The following is a 15,342-nucleotide window of genomic DNA, read 5'->3' as shown; positions in this document are numbered from 1 at the left end:
ACACACACATGCTCACTACAGACAAGCTCACGGACACACATATGGTCACTACAGACAAGCTCACGATCACACACATGCTTACTACAGACAAGCTCACGGTACACACATGCTCACCACAGAAAGGCTCCGACATACCCATGCTCCCTACAGACAAGCTCACTGACACACATACAAGCTCACTCACTAGCAGGCAGGCACACACACACACACACACACAAACTCACTAGCAGGCACACACACACAGAGGCTCCCTCACTAGCAGAAGCGCGCGCGCGCGCACACACACACACACACACACACACACACACACACAGAAGCTCGCTTGCTCTCTCACTTTTGTTTTTCTTTATGCAGCCCTAGCCACAACTCACAGCCTGCATGAAATAACATTATGTCACTTTTCTTACTTTAAAAGTTATCTCCTGCTCTGTAAATGTAAATTTAATCACACACAGGAGGCTCCTACAGGGTCTAACAAGCTATTAACAGAGCAGGAGATAAGAATTATAGAATTAATAAGAGTTAAACAGAATTTGCAATAAAGGAAGTATAAACATTAGATGACTCTTTACAGAAAGTGTTTGGGAAGACTGTGCAAGTCATATGCAGGGAGGTGTGACAAAGTGATTTAACTTCTAAATGGCAGAAAACTGAGCAGAGAGGCTGCAGGGACATGATATTTACACCAAAACAGCTTCATTAACCCCTTAAGGACACACAACATGTGTGACATGTCATGATTCCCTTTTATTCCAGAAGTTTGGTCCTTAAGGGGTTAAGCTACAGTTGTTTTGATGAATATAGTGCCCCTTTATAAATTGGAAAAACAGTGAACTCTGAATTTATATTAGTTTGTTTCTCTTTTATTTTCAATAAATACATTCTTTAAGTTTACCTGCTAGTTAAGAAGATGTGTTGATACAATTGTTTGCAATCTTTTTTTACTTTTTGTAGGGCCCAATATACCTAAACATACAGGAATATTCTCTAGAGCGTAGCGAAGCACGGTCACTGAGTTTCACTGAAGAAATAGCCCACTGGCGTCTCCCTCTGAATGAAGTGGATATCGTGTGTGATGCCATTGTTACACAAGGTACTGATATTTCATGTGTGTAAGGTACTACACATTTTACAATTGATACAAAAAAAACTGATGTGATGACCTTAGGGGTTTAATCACTAAACTGAGTTGATAAGCAATTTGCAATATGTATTCCTAAACTGCCAAGTTGGGAAATGTTTAAATGCTTTATTGTGACCTTAATGTGTCTAGTCTGTTTTCAATTCACCATAACCTAGTGTTATTAAATAGACATACTGTTTAACCCCTTCAATACTCAAATTACATATAAACATTTTTATTTTCATGTATTTTGCAGTATGAAACCTAGTCCATAAAGCCTCACTCACCGTCATGTGTACTCGTTATGATTATCAGTCAATAGAGCAATGGATTTCTCTGCCAGAAGTCACTACTTACTTATATATGATATGCTGAAATGTTCGAAGCAATATAGTTATTGTATGTTATTGTTACAAAATTAAGTTGAACTACAGGAATCTAGGACCAGAGAGAAATGATAGGTATCTCTTTAAATAAAATTGTGGGCATGGTCATAAAATAATGAATATCAGAATATTAATATTTATATTTATTGTTATTTTTAATATTAATACAATTGTAAATTTTAATAAAATTATACATTTTTCATAATCTTCAGAAATATTATTATTAATACTTTGTCCCATAATTATTCCTCCAAAACGTAAGCTCACTCTCTGCTTTCAAACAGTACAGAAAGTTTCCATGGATCATATTATTCTTGCAGTCAGGAAGGAGGGAGGGTTGAATGGACAATACCATTTAACTGTTACAGACTAATAAAGATTGCAATAGCAGTTTTAAATACTTTTTTTTCCTAGAAATATATGATTCAGCTGTATTTACTGTATGTGGGCATTTTTAAGCTTGTCTGCAAAGCAATCTATACACAAAATTGTTGTTATGAAATATTGATATGCTAGCTCTGCAGCTCTTCCTTAAATAAATGTCATGCTAATATTTATTTAATCAAAAAGTGTTTGGTACTGGTAAAACAAAAATTCCAATGTTATAAATCAAATACATTTATTTATAATGCTGGAGTTTTGGGGAGTCTCATTGGCTTCCCTCTGTCCTGTAAATAGAGGGTTACTTACCATCATCAATATTGATAATCTCTTGCCCAACCCAAGGCTTTTTAAACTAAAATAATTTAAGGGTTTCAGATTGTTTAAGATGTTTTTTTAATGTAAATACTAAAATGATGGTTACATTAAAGGGAAACTATGGATGGGAGATTCATATTTATTATTGCATTATATAGATAGTTCATAAAAATACTGCTAGAAAATAAAAATGAAAGAATAAAAAAAAACTTGCCTTTACAGTTCTCTCTAGATACAGAGTGGATATGCCAGCAGCTATGGGCAGATTCCTTATATCATCAAGAAGAGACACTCAAACCATAATGCTCGTATTGCATATGAGCTAGCATTTCTTATTATAAAAAAACATTTTATTACCTGATATCACTCTTGCACTTCAACAGGTATTTGGGAACTTAAGATGCATGTACTATCCAGTTGTAACTTAAAAAAAATAAGAGGTCTGTCCGGAAAGTATCGATCCATGTAATATGAAAAATAGACCATTTAAGATACAAGATTTGTACGTAGGACAATGATACCGCAATCCCCTTCAAAGTAGGTACCTTGGGACTTCACACAGTTCTCCCATCATCTCTTCACTGTTCAAAACACTTTGCAAAATCTTTTGTTGGAATCACCATCAGCTGCCTTGTGGTATTTACCTGAATTTTATCGCCGGTCTGAAATCCTTTCCTTTTTAATGGTGGTTTTAGTTTTGGGAAAAGCCAGAAGATGCAATGTGCCAAATCTGGGCTGTAGGGGGACTGAGTCACCTAGGTGATTTTATTTGTGCTGCACTCATTGCATCGTCCCCAAAAGCCTTCTGAATCTTCTGAATAGTTTCCGCGGAGGAATGTTCAAGCTTAAAGCAAAATTTGATGCAGATTCTATGGTCTACTCGCATCATTTTAAAAGCAACGGCCACACAGTGCACATGCTCACTCAAGCATCTAGCGCCCTCACTGACTAGTACAGTGACGAGACCATTGTTCACACGTTCGCATTCCAGTCCACACTCCCTGGATGCCAGGTTACATGTATTATTGCTAGTGCCACATGCAACAAAAAGTGATGTAAATGTTATTATGTATTGCACAATTTAAACATGACTCCAATTTTAGAGACTTTCCAACCGCTGAACCCAGCCTGCCCAGTCTCCCTCCCAATTATGTACTCAGGGGCGTATTAGCTGCGAGGCAAACAAGACATTTGCCTTGGGCGGCATTTTCCAGAAAAAAAAAATCCACCCCCAAATGCCCAGGGCAAATGCCTTGTTAGCCTGGCGGCTAACCGACACTGGCGGGTGGGCGGCTGGCGAGGGAGCACTTCCCCTGAGCTCTCTGCTCAGCTCCCTCGCGCGCCGCCCGCAGAGGGAGGCTGGGAGGCGAGGCCGGAATATGACGTCATATTCCGGCTCCCAGCCTCACTCTGCGGGCGGCGCGTGAAGGTGCTGAGCAGAGAGCTCAGGGGAAGTGCTCCCTCGCCAGCCGCCCAGCAGCCAGCAGGGTGGGGGGGGTAAATTAAATAAAAAGAGAAGTGAGTATTAATGTGAGTGAGTCTGTGTGTGTGACTGTGTGTCTGTTAGTGTGTGTGTCTGTTTGTGTGTGTCTGACTGTCTGTGTGTGTCTGTTAGTGTGTGTGTCTGTTAGTTTGTGTGTCTGTTAGTGTGAGTGTCTGTTAGTGTGTGTGTGTCTGTTAGTGTGTGTGTATGTTAGTGTGTGTGTCTGTGTGTCCGACTGTGTGTGTCTGTTAGTGTGTATGTGTGTCTGACTGTGTGTGTCTGTTAGTGTGTGTGTGTCTGACTGTGTGTGTCTGTTAGTGTGTGTGTGTGTCTGACTGTGTGTGTCTGTTAGTGTGTCTGTTAGTGTGTGTGTGTGTGTGTCTGTTAGTGTGTGTGTGTCTGACTGTGTGTGTGTGTCTGTTAGCTAGTGTATGCGTATCTGTCAGTGAATGTGTGTGTATTTAGAAGGCGGGGGGAAGGGTTGGGTGAGGTTGGCACGCGCAGGTGGGGGGGTGTCTAAGTTTTGTCCTGCCTAGGGCAGCACAAAACCAAGATACACCACTGCATGTACTGATCTCCAAATTACCAGTAGGATTTAAGTTATTAACAGAATAATGCTCTGGACTTTGCCATTTAGTTAATATTTTCTATATTAGTATATTTTAGTATACTAGGATATACAGTAATTAGTCAGTAATAGTACCCAGTAATTCATTTTGCAAGATTTTTCAGCTATATTACCTTAGTTCCTAGACACAAATTTTTAGCAATTTTTAGACAGATTACTAGTTATTAGTCTTATCTGACACAGAACATATGGACAGAAACCTCAGCCCAAAATGGACTAGTTAAAGCAGCCTCGAACCTTATAAAAGTGTCCACCATGTCACTTCATAATGGAATAGATATTACCATTTGAGTGAATTAACCCTTGTTCACATGTTATGTTCGTTTTTTTTTTAGTATTATACCTATAATAGGGAATTTTGACCCTCTTTCTCAGAGTTTTTAATGTCCCAAGTTTATTGGCCTGAGTTTTAGAGCCTCATAAAACTTAAAACGTTTATCTTGTACAGCACTTAACAACTAGTCATCTAATTTATCTTAATAAATGAAGTATTGGAGGTTTTATTTGAGCAGACAGTAAATCCTGTCTAAAACTGTTTGTACTGGTGACATACTATTTTCAGGAATAAAGCTGCGCCGACAGTTGGATCTTGACGCACAGATGTTACCTGTCCGGAGTAGCGTTTAGCAGTCTTTGTGGGTTATGTTCACTGAACAGGGAACTGGCAAAGGAACTGCACATGGCTAAAGAAGTTCAGTTGAAGGAGATTCGATTAGAATTTTTGGCCTAAAATTCGCAGTTCTCTTTTAGGTTCCTTCCAAGTCCTGTATCGTCAATCAACTTTTGAAAATCATTTTTTTTTATTAATGTTGAGCTTCATCTATTTGTCATTTGTATCAAATGCTTTGTCATTTATAGGAAAAGTCTAATCAGTAAAATAAATGAATACAGATTCCTGTATGTGCTTTGCCCCTACTTTCACTCTTTCCAAGAACTCCTTGGCTGTAACTTTATTGCAAAAACAAACAGGGAATGTGAGAAAATGAACATTTGTCAGAATATTAGAGCTAGAAGAAAGTATACTGGTGGTTTCTCTACTCTAGATTTAGAATTAGACATATAGTTGTAGTTAATTTCATAGAACCTTTATGATAATTCTTGAAAGTTTAATGTTTGTTTTTTGGAATTTTTTTCAATTCTTTCTTTTTGCAATGACAGAAGTAGCGGCTATAAGGTTCAATTTTTTTTTTTTTTAAAGTAAGATTCTGGTATCTCTGGTATGTATGTAGACACACAAAATAAACTAAAATATCAAATGTAATGTCTCAAATGTATCCTTGCATCTTCTCTGTTGTTTAACATTATTATTTTATATTGGTTTTTTAGAAAGTGATGCCGAGAGTACACTGTATGTGGTTACCTGCAACCCTGTATCCGTGCACTCTGCAAAGATAAATGGAAATAAAGGATATTATGTGGATTTATATGACATCTTCCCAAGGACTGTTGGTAACGTTTGGCAGCCATATGTAACTGCAGCACCAATGGGACATCCACTTACTGGTCAAGTTATTCTGCATGAAGAGCGGGTAGGTTATTTTCCAAATTACATCTATAACTACATTGTAAATCTTGTGAATGATTTTAAATTTTATTATTAGTGAATTTAACTGTATTATTAAAGGATCACTATAGGGTCTGGAACACAAACATGTATTCCTGACCCTATAGTGTTAACACCACCATCTAGCCCCCCTGGGCCCCTCATGCCTCCATAAATATAGTAAAAATCTTACTGTATTCAAGCATGAAGCTGTAAATCTGCATGCTGTTAGACTCTGAAAAACAAGCAGTCTGCTGACATGTGGTAGCCTGATCCAATCACAGTGCTTCCCCATAGGATTGGCTGAGTCTGACAAAGAGGCAGATCAGGGGCAGAGCCAGCATGATTCAAACACAGCCCTGGCCAATCAGCATCTCCTCATATAGATGAATTAAATCAATGAATCTCTATGAAGAAATTTCAGTGTCTGCATGCAGAGGGAGGAGACACTGAATCACAGGATGCTGTGCACACTGCTGCCCTGTGCTCTGCTGACAGCAGATCTGAGTGAATGGAGGCATATTATGCCTCCATCAACTCCGAAGTCCCTCTGGTTCACTCTGAGTGACGGCAACTGGAGGTGTTCCTAGCTTTCAATGTAAACACTGTATTTTCTCGGAAAATACAGTGTTTACATGAGAAAGGCTGCAGGGAGCTATAGTTCTCACCTGAACAACAACCTCATTAAGTTGTTCAGGTGACTATAGTGTCCTTTTAAGGTATTTAGACACAACTCATCACTGCTTGTTCACATTATTTTGATAATAAATATGGAATCAAAAAACTACTTGGAGCTCTCTCACCAACGTCAGTGAACATTGCACTGCAAATTACTTTAGGATTATAGCAATATGTTTGAAAAGAAGGGAGTAATGCCTTACAGTATGTTCCACTAGTATATGTAACAGAAAGCAAATGAGAAATATATGATGTAGTATTTCTCACACAGGGGGAGAATAAAAAAGGAGATGCACAAATGGACGGAGCTGTCAAGGACGCCACTTCCATGCGCATGAGCAGTACAATCCCTGCTGTGTGCCCCTGCGACAGGCACACAGGGGCGCCGCGGAATGTTTCCCGGTGCTATAATTATAGTAATGGGAAACATTACTGCTGAACAGGGGTCGGGTGGGTGCTGCAGTCCTCTAAAACCGTGACTGGGCCCCTGTAACATTACTGCTGAACAGGTGACAGCCTGTCACTTCCTCACAGCATCATGCATGGAGACAGAGCGGGAGGGAGAAGAGGAGCACTCCAGAGCTGCTCCAGACTCCTCACTCACACCAACAGCAGTAGGACCAGGACTCCAAGCCACCCTCCTGGAAACACAAGGTAAGCTAACCGGAGGGTGGCTGGAGATATTAAAAATATCACTTGAGTGTGTGTGTGTGTGTGTGTGTGTGTGTCAAGGTGTGCGTTTGTGTGTTAGGGTGTGCATGTGTGGGTGTGTGTTTGTCAGGTTGTGCATCTGTGTGTGTGTGTGTGTGTGTGTCATGGTGTGCATCTGTGTGTGTCAGGTTGTGCATCTGTGTGTGTGTGTCAGGGTGTGCATCTGTGTGTGTGTGTCAGGGTGTGCATCTGTGTGTGTCAGGTTGTGCATATGTGTGTGTCAGGTGTGTGTGTGTGTGTGTGTCTGTGTGTGCGCACACATCTGTGTGTCAGGATATGCATCAGTACGTATCTATGTGTGTGTATCTGTCTGTAACTATATGAATTTGTATGTATCTATGTGGTAGTGTATGTGCATACATCCAAGCAGTCATACACCAGCACAACATACAAACACACCCCTGCAATCAAACACAAACATTACATACAAACACACCCCTGTATTAAAACTCTAAAACTATATACAAGCACCCCTTCAAACACCAACACTGTACATTATACTATAGTGCCAGTAAATGCTGCAGCGCTGTACAGATATACAGCCTAGAAATTTTGACTTGGGGTGCCTTGGAAAAATATTGAAATATTAAAGGTGACTTGAACCTAAAACGTTTGGGAACCACTGGGTCATATGGTTCAGAGTGTATCTTTTAGCCTATCTTCATAGCGCCCGTGTTGGAAAAGCATTGTAATAAGGTGTGTAATAGGTTTCTTGTAAAATAGTAATTAGTTCCTGTCGGCAGTAAAAACAAAACGCAAAGGAGATGTTACATACCAGACATGATGACTGAAGTCATAAAAAGGTCACTATGATCCCAGTATTGGACAGTTACGATGAAACATTATTAAGCTGTTTTTCTGAACCCACTTAAAGCGCCTGTATTTGAGTCTGAAAAAATACATTCTATTATTAAACACAGACAGAATACAACATTAATCATTTCTGTAAAATGAAAGTACTAGGTTCAGCAAGAGTGATTATCTATTAATGAAGCCAGTACAACTTGTTTTCTGAAATTGGAAAAGGGCAGCAATATGTAAAAAGAAAGCCATCATCAACATTTTATAAATTCACATTGACATTTAGATGCAGCCGCCATTCATGTCACGTAACACTATGTTTCATAAACATGTCTATTCTTTTAAAGTGTGCACGCAATTTAATCTATTCATTGTGATAGCCATATGATGTTTTTTTTCAATGGTTTGCATTTGCAATTGCTGTAAAGATTACAAAACAGTCACATCTCTTCCTAGTGATGCACAGGTCACAAGTTTTCTTAGCAACATTGCAAGTTGCATTGTATTTTAGTGGCTATTTTATAGGACACATAGGAATGCTATTTAAAAATGAGTTTACTAGTTCCAATATAAGAGGGAAAGAAAAATTCTAGTCATTGTGTTCTTGTATGCCTAAATGGGTTTTGTCATTAAACACGTGTAAATTTCAGTAAGTTTCAACATTATTATTATTCTTATGATATTTATATAGCGCCATCAAATTCCGCAGCGCTTTACAATGGGTGGACGAACAGACATGTAGTTGTAACCAGACAAGTTGGACACACAGGAACAGAGGGGTTGAGGGCCCTGCTCAATGAGCTTACACGCTAGAGGGGGTGGGGTAAAATGACACAAAAGGTAAAGATAGTATTAGACTAATGACAGTTCCAAGAGAGGAATCAGTAGGGAGCTATTAACAGTTTAACTGATACACTTTTATGAAGAAGTGGGTTTTTAACGATTTTTTGAAGGAATGGAGACTGGGTGAGCATCTAACGGAGGAGGGAAGCGAGACCTTATAGATAACATAACATATGTTAGTTAACATATAGATAACTTTGCACCTTAAAGATAAAATAATAATAATTAAAGTGGCGTCTCTGTTAACATTAAGGAGATAAGCAAGGTCTTGCAGCCTTTTTTAAAGTAGCCACATTAAGACACTTCAACCTCACTCAAATTTACATCTTAGTGGCTCGTAAGCCATCCATTTCGACCCCACGTGGCATTTGATGCATATATTGAGTTAGTTGGTGAGACCAATTTTACAGCCTCTTCATTCCTCATCCATTGTGCTTGAGATGATATTTTGTAGGCGCTTACACTATCAATCTTAACTCTACTCACTGAGTTCTTTCATTTGAGTGGTCTGTTATTTCTTATAAGCAATTATCATTATAATTGTAATCGACATGTACCCATAGATGATATAATGCTTGTTTTGCTTATAATATTGTGTTTTACTCTAAATTTTACTTACATAAACCTTTCATAAGCTTTATTTAATATGGGTATCCCAATGCCACGGCCTGCATAGAATAGCGTGTGCCATGTTGAGGGCCACCATTCGAAAGTGACATTTAAACCGCCTACTATGATTTAGATGAAATTCTCATGTTAAACCTTGGGTAACATAGCTGCATTTAACTCTAAAGGGCTTGTAATTACGTGATTAATTGGTCTATGTCCATGATTTCATAGTAGTTATAGAGAAAATGTGTCTGTAAAGGATGTATGAAGCAACACAGAGTTATGCTACTAAAATCTCCTACATGGAAATATGACAATAATTGTGTAGAATATACACAGTCCCTCATTTCATGTGCCCATTCAGATGACATTTTTGAACTGTTACATATATATGTACATATCCTTGGACAGTAAAACACCTGCACTAAACACAACTGTTGAAGATTGCATTTCCACAACTCATCCAAAATGCCTTGAGACATTTTCAAATGAGCACAAGCAACGCTGCCACTTTTTGATTTCCTGCCCATATTTCTGTAAATTCATTTCACTATCTGTGATTTTAAACATGGTTTTCAGTCAAATACAGGATGTCCCAAAAATGTCCCAAAAGCATTTTAGCCTATCTGTTTGGTCGGTGTGCAGATATACCATTGAAACGAAATAATTTGCCTCCCTTTTTAATTTTTAGAGCAATGTCATCCTTTTGTTGGACATTAATAATGGGAACCTTCGTCGAATTTTACTCTCTCCAGAAGATCAAGAATCTCCAAGAAGGTCATCTTGGTGGGGTAGTAAGGAAGCTCAGGTAGGAAGAAACAAGTTAATGCATATATATTCAATAACACTGTAGAGTTTATATATTTTGGATAATTTAATTTATATGTTATCTTTGTTAAATAAATAAGTGTATATATATATATCTCACGGAGACTTCAACTACCAGACCACAAGCAGAGCCATGCTGATGACATCCAAAAAATCAACTGGTTTCTAATCACTGATCCTTTTGTATCACAACAAAATTCTTTAGTTTGAAAAAATGTATGTTTAAAACATCCATTGCTAAGGGTATTTGCAGAATTGAATGGTTAAAGGACCACTATAGGCACCCAGACCACTTCAGCTCAATGAAGTGGTCTGGGTGCCAGGTCCCCCAGGTTTTAACCCTGCCTTCTGTGAACATAGCAGTTTCAGAGAAACTGCTATGTTTACATATGGGTTAATCCAGCCTCTAGTGGCTGTCTCACTACCAGCCGCTATAGGCGCTTCCGCGCTTCTCACTGTGATTTTCACCGTGAGAAGACGCCAGCGTCCATAGGAAAGCATTGAGAATGCTTTCCTATGGACTGACTGAATGCGCGTGCGGCTCTTGCCGCGCATGCGCATTCAGCCGATGATGTCGGAAGGAGGAGGAGACTCCCCAGCGCCGAGGGAGCCCAGTGCTGGAGAAAGGTAAGCCTTTAACCCCTTCCTCCCCCTAGAGCCCGGCGGGAGGGGGGCCATGAGGGTCGGGGGGATCTATTAACACCATAGTGCCAGGAAAACAAGTTTGTTTTCCTGGCACTATAGTGGTCCTTTAAGTCTGAAGCACAATGTCTGCATGCTAATTTGCATGTCAAGCTGGGAACACTGGGATAGTTGTCGAAACATGTTTTCTCATGGTTCTGTGTCCAAGGAAAATTTCAACTTGAGATATGTAGTCATTTTTCTAAAGAGAATAACATTTCAAAATGTAGAAACACAAACAAAATGAAACTCTGCACTCAACGAGTAGACAATGTCAGGAATATAGTTACCGAGAAGAGTGGATTACTGAAGAAGACGCTCTATTCAGATAATGTTTACATCAATGAGATAACCATTATGTGAATAAACCATCTATCTTCTTTAGCAGAAATCCAGCTGAGTGCACTCTACATAGATAGATAGATAGATATATAGATAGATCCAAAATCCAACTCAAGACATGCAGATGATGCATAACAGCAATATACATATATTTGCACACACAGACAGATTGATGACTGAGGTTCAGATTGTATTCCCGTTTATTGAAGCACAGTTTACTTGTCACTGATGTCACTATTTTTCTTCATTATGGTAAGACTCCTGATTAACATGCAGTATGTTCTACCTTGTAGGACAGTTACAAAATGTGCCGTGAGTTCTCACATAAAAACTGGCTGGTGTTCTTCAAGGAATATGGGTAGGTGTGCAGTGTGACCTTTGTAAAACATATGTGCTAGCATTATTTCACATTGTCACAGTTTTTATCACTGTTCATTCACAGTACTTCACTCAGCGTTCTTGATGTTCTGGAAGGAACCACCCACACTATCTCTCTACCCATCAATCTCAAGTCCGTTTTCCTTGTGGCAGAAGACAGGTGGCTCTTGGTTGAAAGTAAAACCAACAAGTACGTTTTCTCTTTGTTTTCATTTCCACTTGTGTTCTGCAGAATAGAGATTTTTTTTAGAGTACAAAATGATTGAAAAATACATAATCCTCCAGGACCAATGGAAGTATAATCTTGTCAATCAAAACATTTAAAGATGGAATGTCCCACTCGTTGTATCTTCCAATGCTGAATTTCTAATTTTGGCTATTCATAAACAGCTGACTGATGACTGAATCTCTTCACTTGTTTTTTTTCAATTCCCCGATACAGACTAAATAAACTGCACCGTAACCCACGTCGCTGCTATCCAGCCCCAACACGCTATAATTATAATTATTATTACTGGCATTTATAAAGCGCCAGCATATTCCACAGCGCTGTACAAGTATGGGTATAATCATACTTAAACGCTAAAGCCCTTAAATCTTACCATTACTTAATCAGGGTCTTTTTATTTCTCATATCAGAGACCGCCATTTGATTACAATTAAGCTGCCGTTTCTGCTACATCTGCTTTCAAATGTACTGAGATTCAATAGAGAAAATAGCAGGGATCCATTCAGCTCTTTGTGATGTCAATTTAGTTGATACTGAATAAAATGATGGTTAAGATTATTTTTAAGAACTGAATTCCATAAAAGTGACTGAATTTTCTATACCAAATGTGACATTTTGTGAATAGACCCTTTAGAATTACATTTTCTCTCACTACCAGAATGGTGTATAAAATCTATAATGGTTCATTCAATCACTTCCCTATTTCTGACCAATCATTAGGCACATATTTATTCTGCTCGGAAATGCATAAACTTCATCTTTTCACTTATACAGCATTTCTCAACAGAGGCCCTAATGCAGAGTTGCCTAAAACATGGAAGCATTACAAGGGCAATATTTAGTTCGGCTACACCCATTACCCCATTAAGCTCGTCTGTAATATTTACCACGAGTAAGGAAGTGAGGGACTGTCCCATAGAAGTAATAGTTAAAAAATACACGTATCCCCGGAAAAATATCAGAATAAGCGTCATTTCCAGTTGATAGAATATTGCGATCAGATTTGTTGCAGGTGTGTTTGTATTTGATAAAAACACAAATATTAATTTGCATTGTGATATAAAAGGTTACCGTACACAATTTTATACCTCTGTGCGTGAGTGTGCGTGTTCTTATTTGTGAGTACATACACAGCGTGTCTGAGGCAGACCTTTTCAACAGGTTACCTTTTAATTCTGAATTCCATGTTAAACAACAGGATTTTTTTTTATATATATATATGAAATAAAGCAGTGAGGGGGAGGGGGTAGTCAACTGTTTTTTGATATCAGTACAACTTTAATAAATAAATATATCAATACACATATGTATCTCTAATGCTTTCCGATTGTCTTGCACATGCAGACTACATTTAGATACACAGAAAAATAACATTGACTCATCTTGCAGACAGGAATAAGGTACCCACCCAGACATCTCTGTGACTAATGACTGAATGGCATCCCAAGCAAGGCAGCCATTTATACAATGTTCTTACTGCCAGCGACTAATAGAATCTAATAGAATAATGACTCTGAACTGTCAGAAGATGTGACAAAAGCTCTGAGCTATTTCCATTAGAAAACCTTACAGCTGGACTTTGGGAAAGAACAGGGCACCAACATTGTATGTCTTTATTCACCTTTCTCTGTTTATTCAACCTTATGAACTGTGCGGCCATTTTTATCCAATAATATAAACATCTGTTCTAGCCAAAGCTAGTGTAGAACAGTCACTCCTAGAGCTCACTTACCACTATATTAAGCAATAAATGTTTCTACAGCTAATCACAGTTATTTTTAGAACGATATGCAACATATATTAAATTATTGTTTTTTTTTATCCTTAATTTTAGAAAGTTTCTTCTAACTAAGCCTTTGCATATGGGTGCTGAGGACACTGGTGTTTGCCAGCTTCATGCCATCAATGAAGAACCAGTGGACACAGGATTTGGTGTAACAGCAGGTATTAAATTCTACCAGTAATTAAATGTATTCTACATTATTACAAGGAGACATATTATGGGATTTCTTGACTCAAGAATTTTTATAACTCAGCTATTTGATTACCAATGATCCAGTTTAGGTTTGTACAAGAATAAAATAATAATGGTTGACTCTTAAAATTAGTCTAAATGAGCATAATCAGGGATATTACTTAACTGCTACCCCATCCAGTCCCAAGGAACAGCATATTCCACGATTTAGACATTACTTGGTTGTGTTCCAGTGACATTATCAATAGGAACAGGAAGAGTGGTGACCTTAGAGTCTGATTGAGAAGCTCTGAGTACCTATCTCTAACCACAGGTCACTGCAGGATGCCCCACACCAACACTAACATACATTTCTGGACATAGGTCCTAGCTTGGCAACAGAGTTCCAATGCACATACAGTTTTTGTTAAAGCAGGGATCATCCGTGGCTTATATAAAATAAGACCTGATTTTTTTTGTTTGAAGTTTGACAGAAAAATATAAATATCTGTTGTGAAAGAAAGGTATGCTAGGAGTTCTGGGGGTAATAGTTTATTAATTGAAGCATTTGATGGCAACAGGCAGATTGAGCTCATTGACAAAGGAGGCATTATAAAATGATTAATGTGCCGTATCCTAACAAGTAATAGTAAAAACCACCTAGTTTCCAACATAGATAAAGGAGGACTAATGCTATATATGAACAGAGTAGTTGTTATCTCATGTAATGATTGTAACTGTTCTGTAAGGAAGTCTAACATTTTATCTCTAAAGGGTAAACATTGTCAGGGTCCTTAAGCTTGGAGGGACAATCTGGCTCTCCAGAATCAAGCCAGCTTAAAGATTTAGGAAAACACTAGACACATATCCTTAAAGAAATAATCCATATTTACCTCTAATAGGGAAATACTACTTATAATACTACACATAATACAATGCAAGGAAAATATACACTAGTTGATAAGAATATAAATAAACAGTATCTCATAAGGAGACTTATTTCTCATCTCAGAAGACACATAAAAATATACACCAAGTAGACAATAAATAAAAACAGGAACCAAACAAACACCAAGCAGGAATAAAATAAATAATAATATCCAAGAGAAATGTTTCAAACAATTGAAATTTTAAATGTAAGCTTACAGATTTAATGTTTTATCTATATTAATTTGCTCGTCTTTCTCTCAGCATCGGACCATTCTAACCTGCATATGATCTCGAATGATCAGTTGCCATCTGAAAATTTAAGTGCAGCTGTTGGACAGAAGATAGTTTCCCCTAATAGAATTCTCTCAGATGAGCATAACTATGCCTCAATTATTGTAGGCTTTCCAGATCTACTGGTAGGTTTGATGCACAAAATTGTTTTCTTATTCTTTAGATTTCTTTCCTTTTTTAACTTTTATTTACCATTTCACATACC

The 15,342-nt window shown here is 38.0% G+C and overlaps 1 protein-coding gene across 1 annotated transcript in view; it reads left to right on the top strand.

The window, feature by feature from the left end:
• Positions 1-15,342, top strand: part of VWA8 (von Willebrand factor A domain containing 8) — a 376,054-nt gene that overhangs the window by 198,517 nt on the left and 162,195 nt on the right. Inside the window, exons 29-35 of the mRNA XM_063425968.1 lie at positions 955-1,093; positions 5,646-5,848; positions 10,196-10,312; positions 11,649-11,713; positions 11,798-11,923; positions 13,797-13,906; positions 15,108-15,262. Coding sequence (XP_063282038.1) covers positions 955-1,093; positions 5,646-5,848; positions 10,196-10,312; positions 11,649-11,713; positions 11,798-11,923; positions 13,797-13,906; positions 15,108-15,262 — 915 coding nt within the window. The remainder of the gene's footprint in view (positions 1-954; positions 1,094-5,645; positions 5,849-10,195; positions 10,313-11,648; positions 11,714-11,797; positions 11,924-13,796; positions 13,907-15,107; positions 15,263-15,342) is intronic.

This window comes from Pelobates fuscus, chromosome 1 (genome assembly GCF_036172605.1).
Source record: "Pelobates fuscus isolate aPelFus1 chromosome 1, aPelFus1.pri, whole genome shotgun sequence".
Classification (NCBI taxonomy): Eukaryota; Metazoa; Chordata; class Amphibia; order Anura; family Pelobatidae; genus Pelobates; species Pelobates fuscus.
The sequence above is the reverse complement of the archived record's forward strand: the minus strand, read 5'-3'. Positions and strand labels throughout refer to the sequence as shown.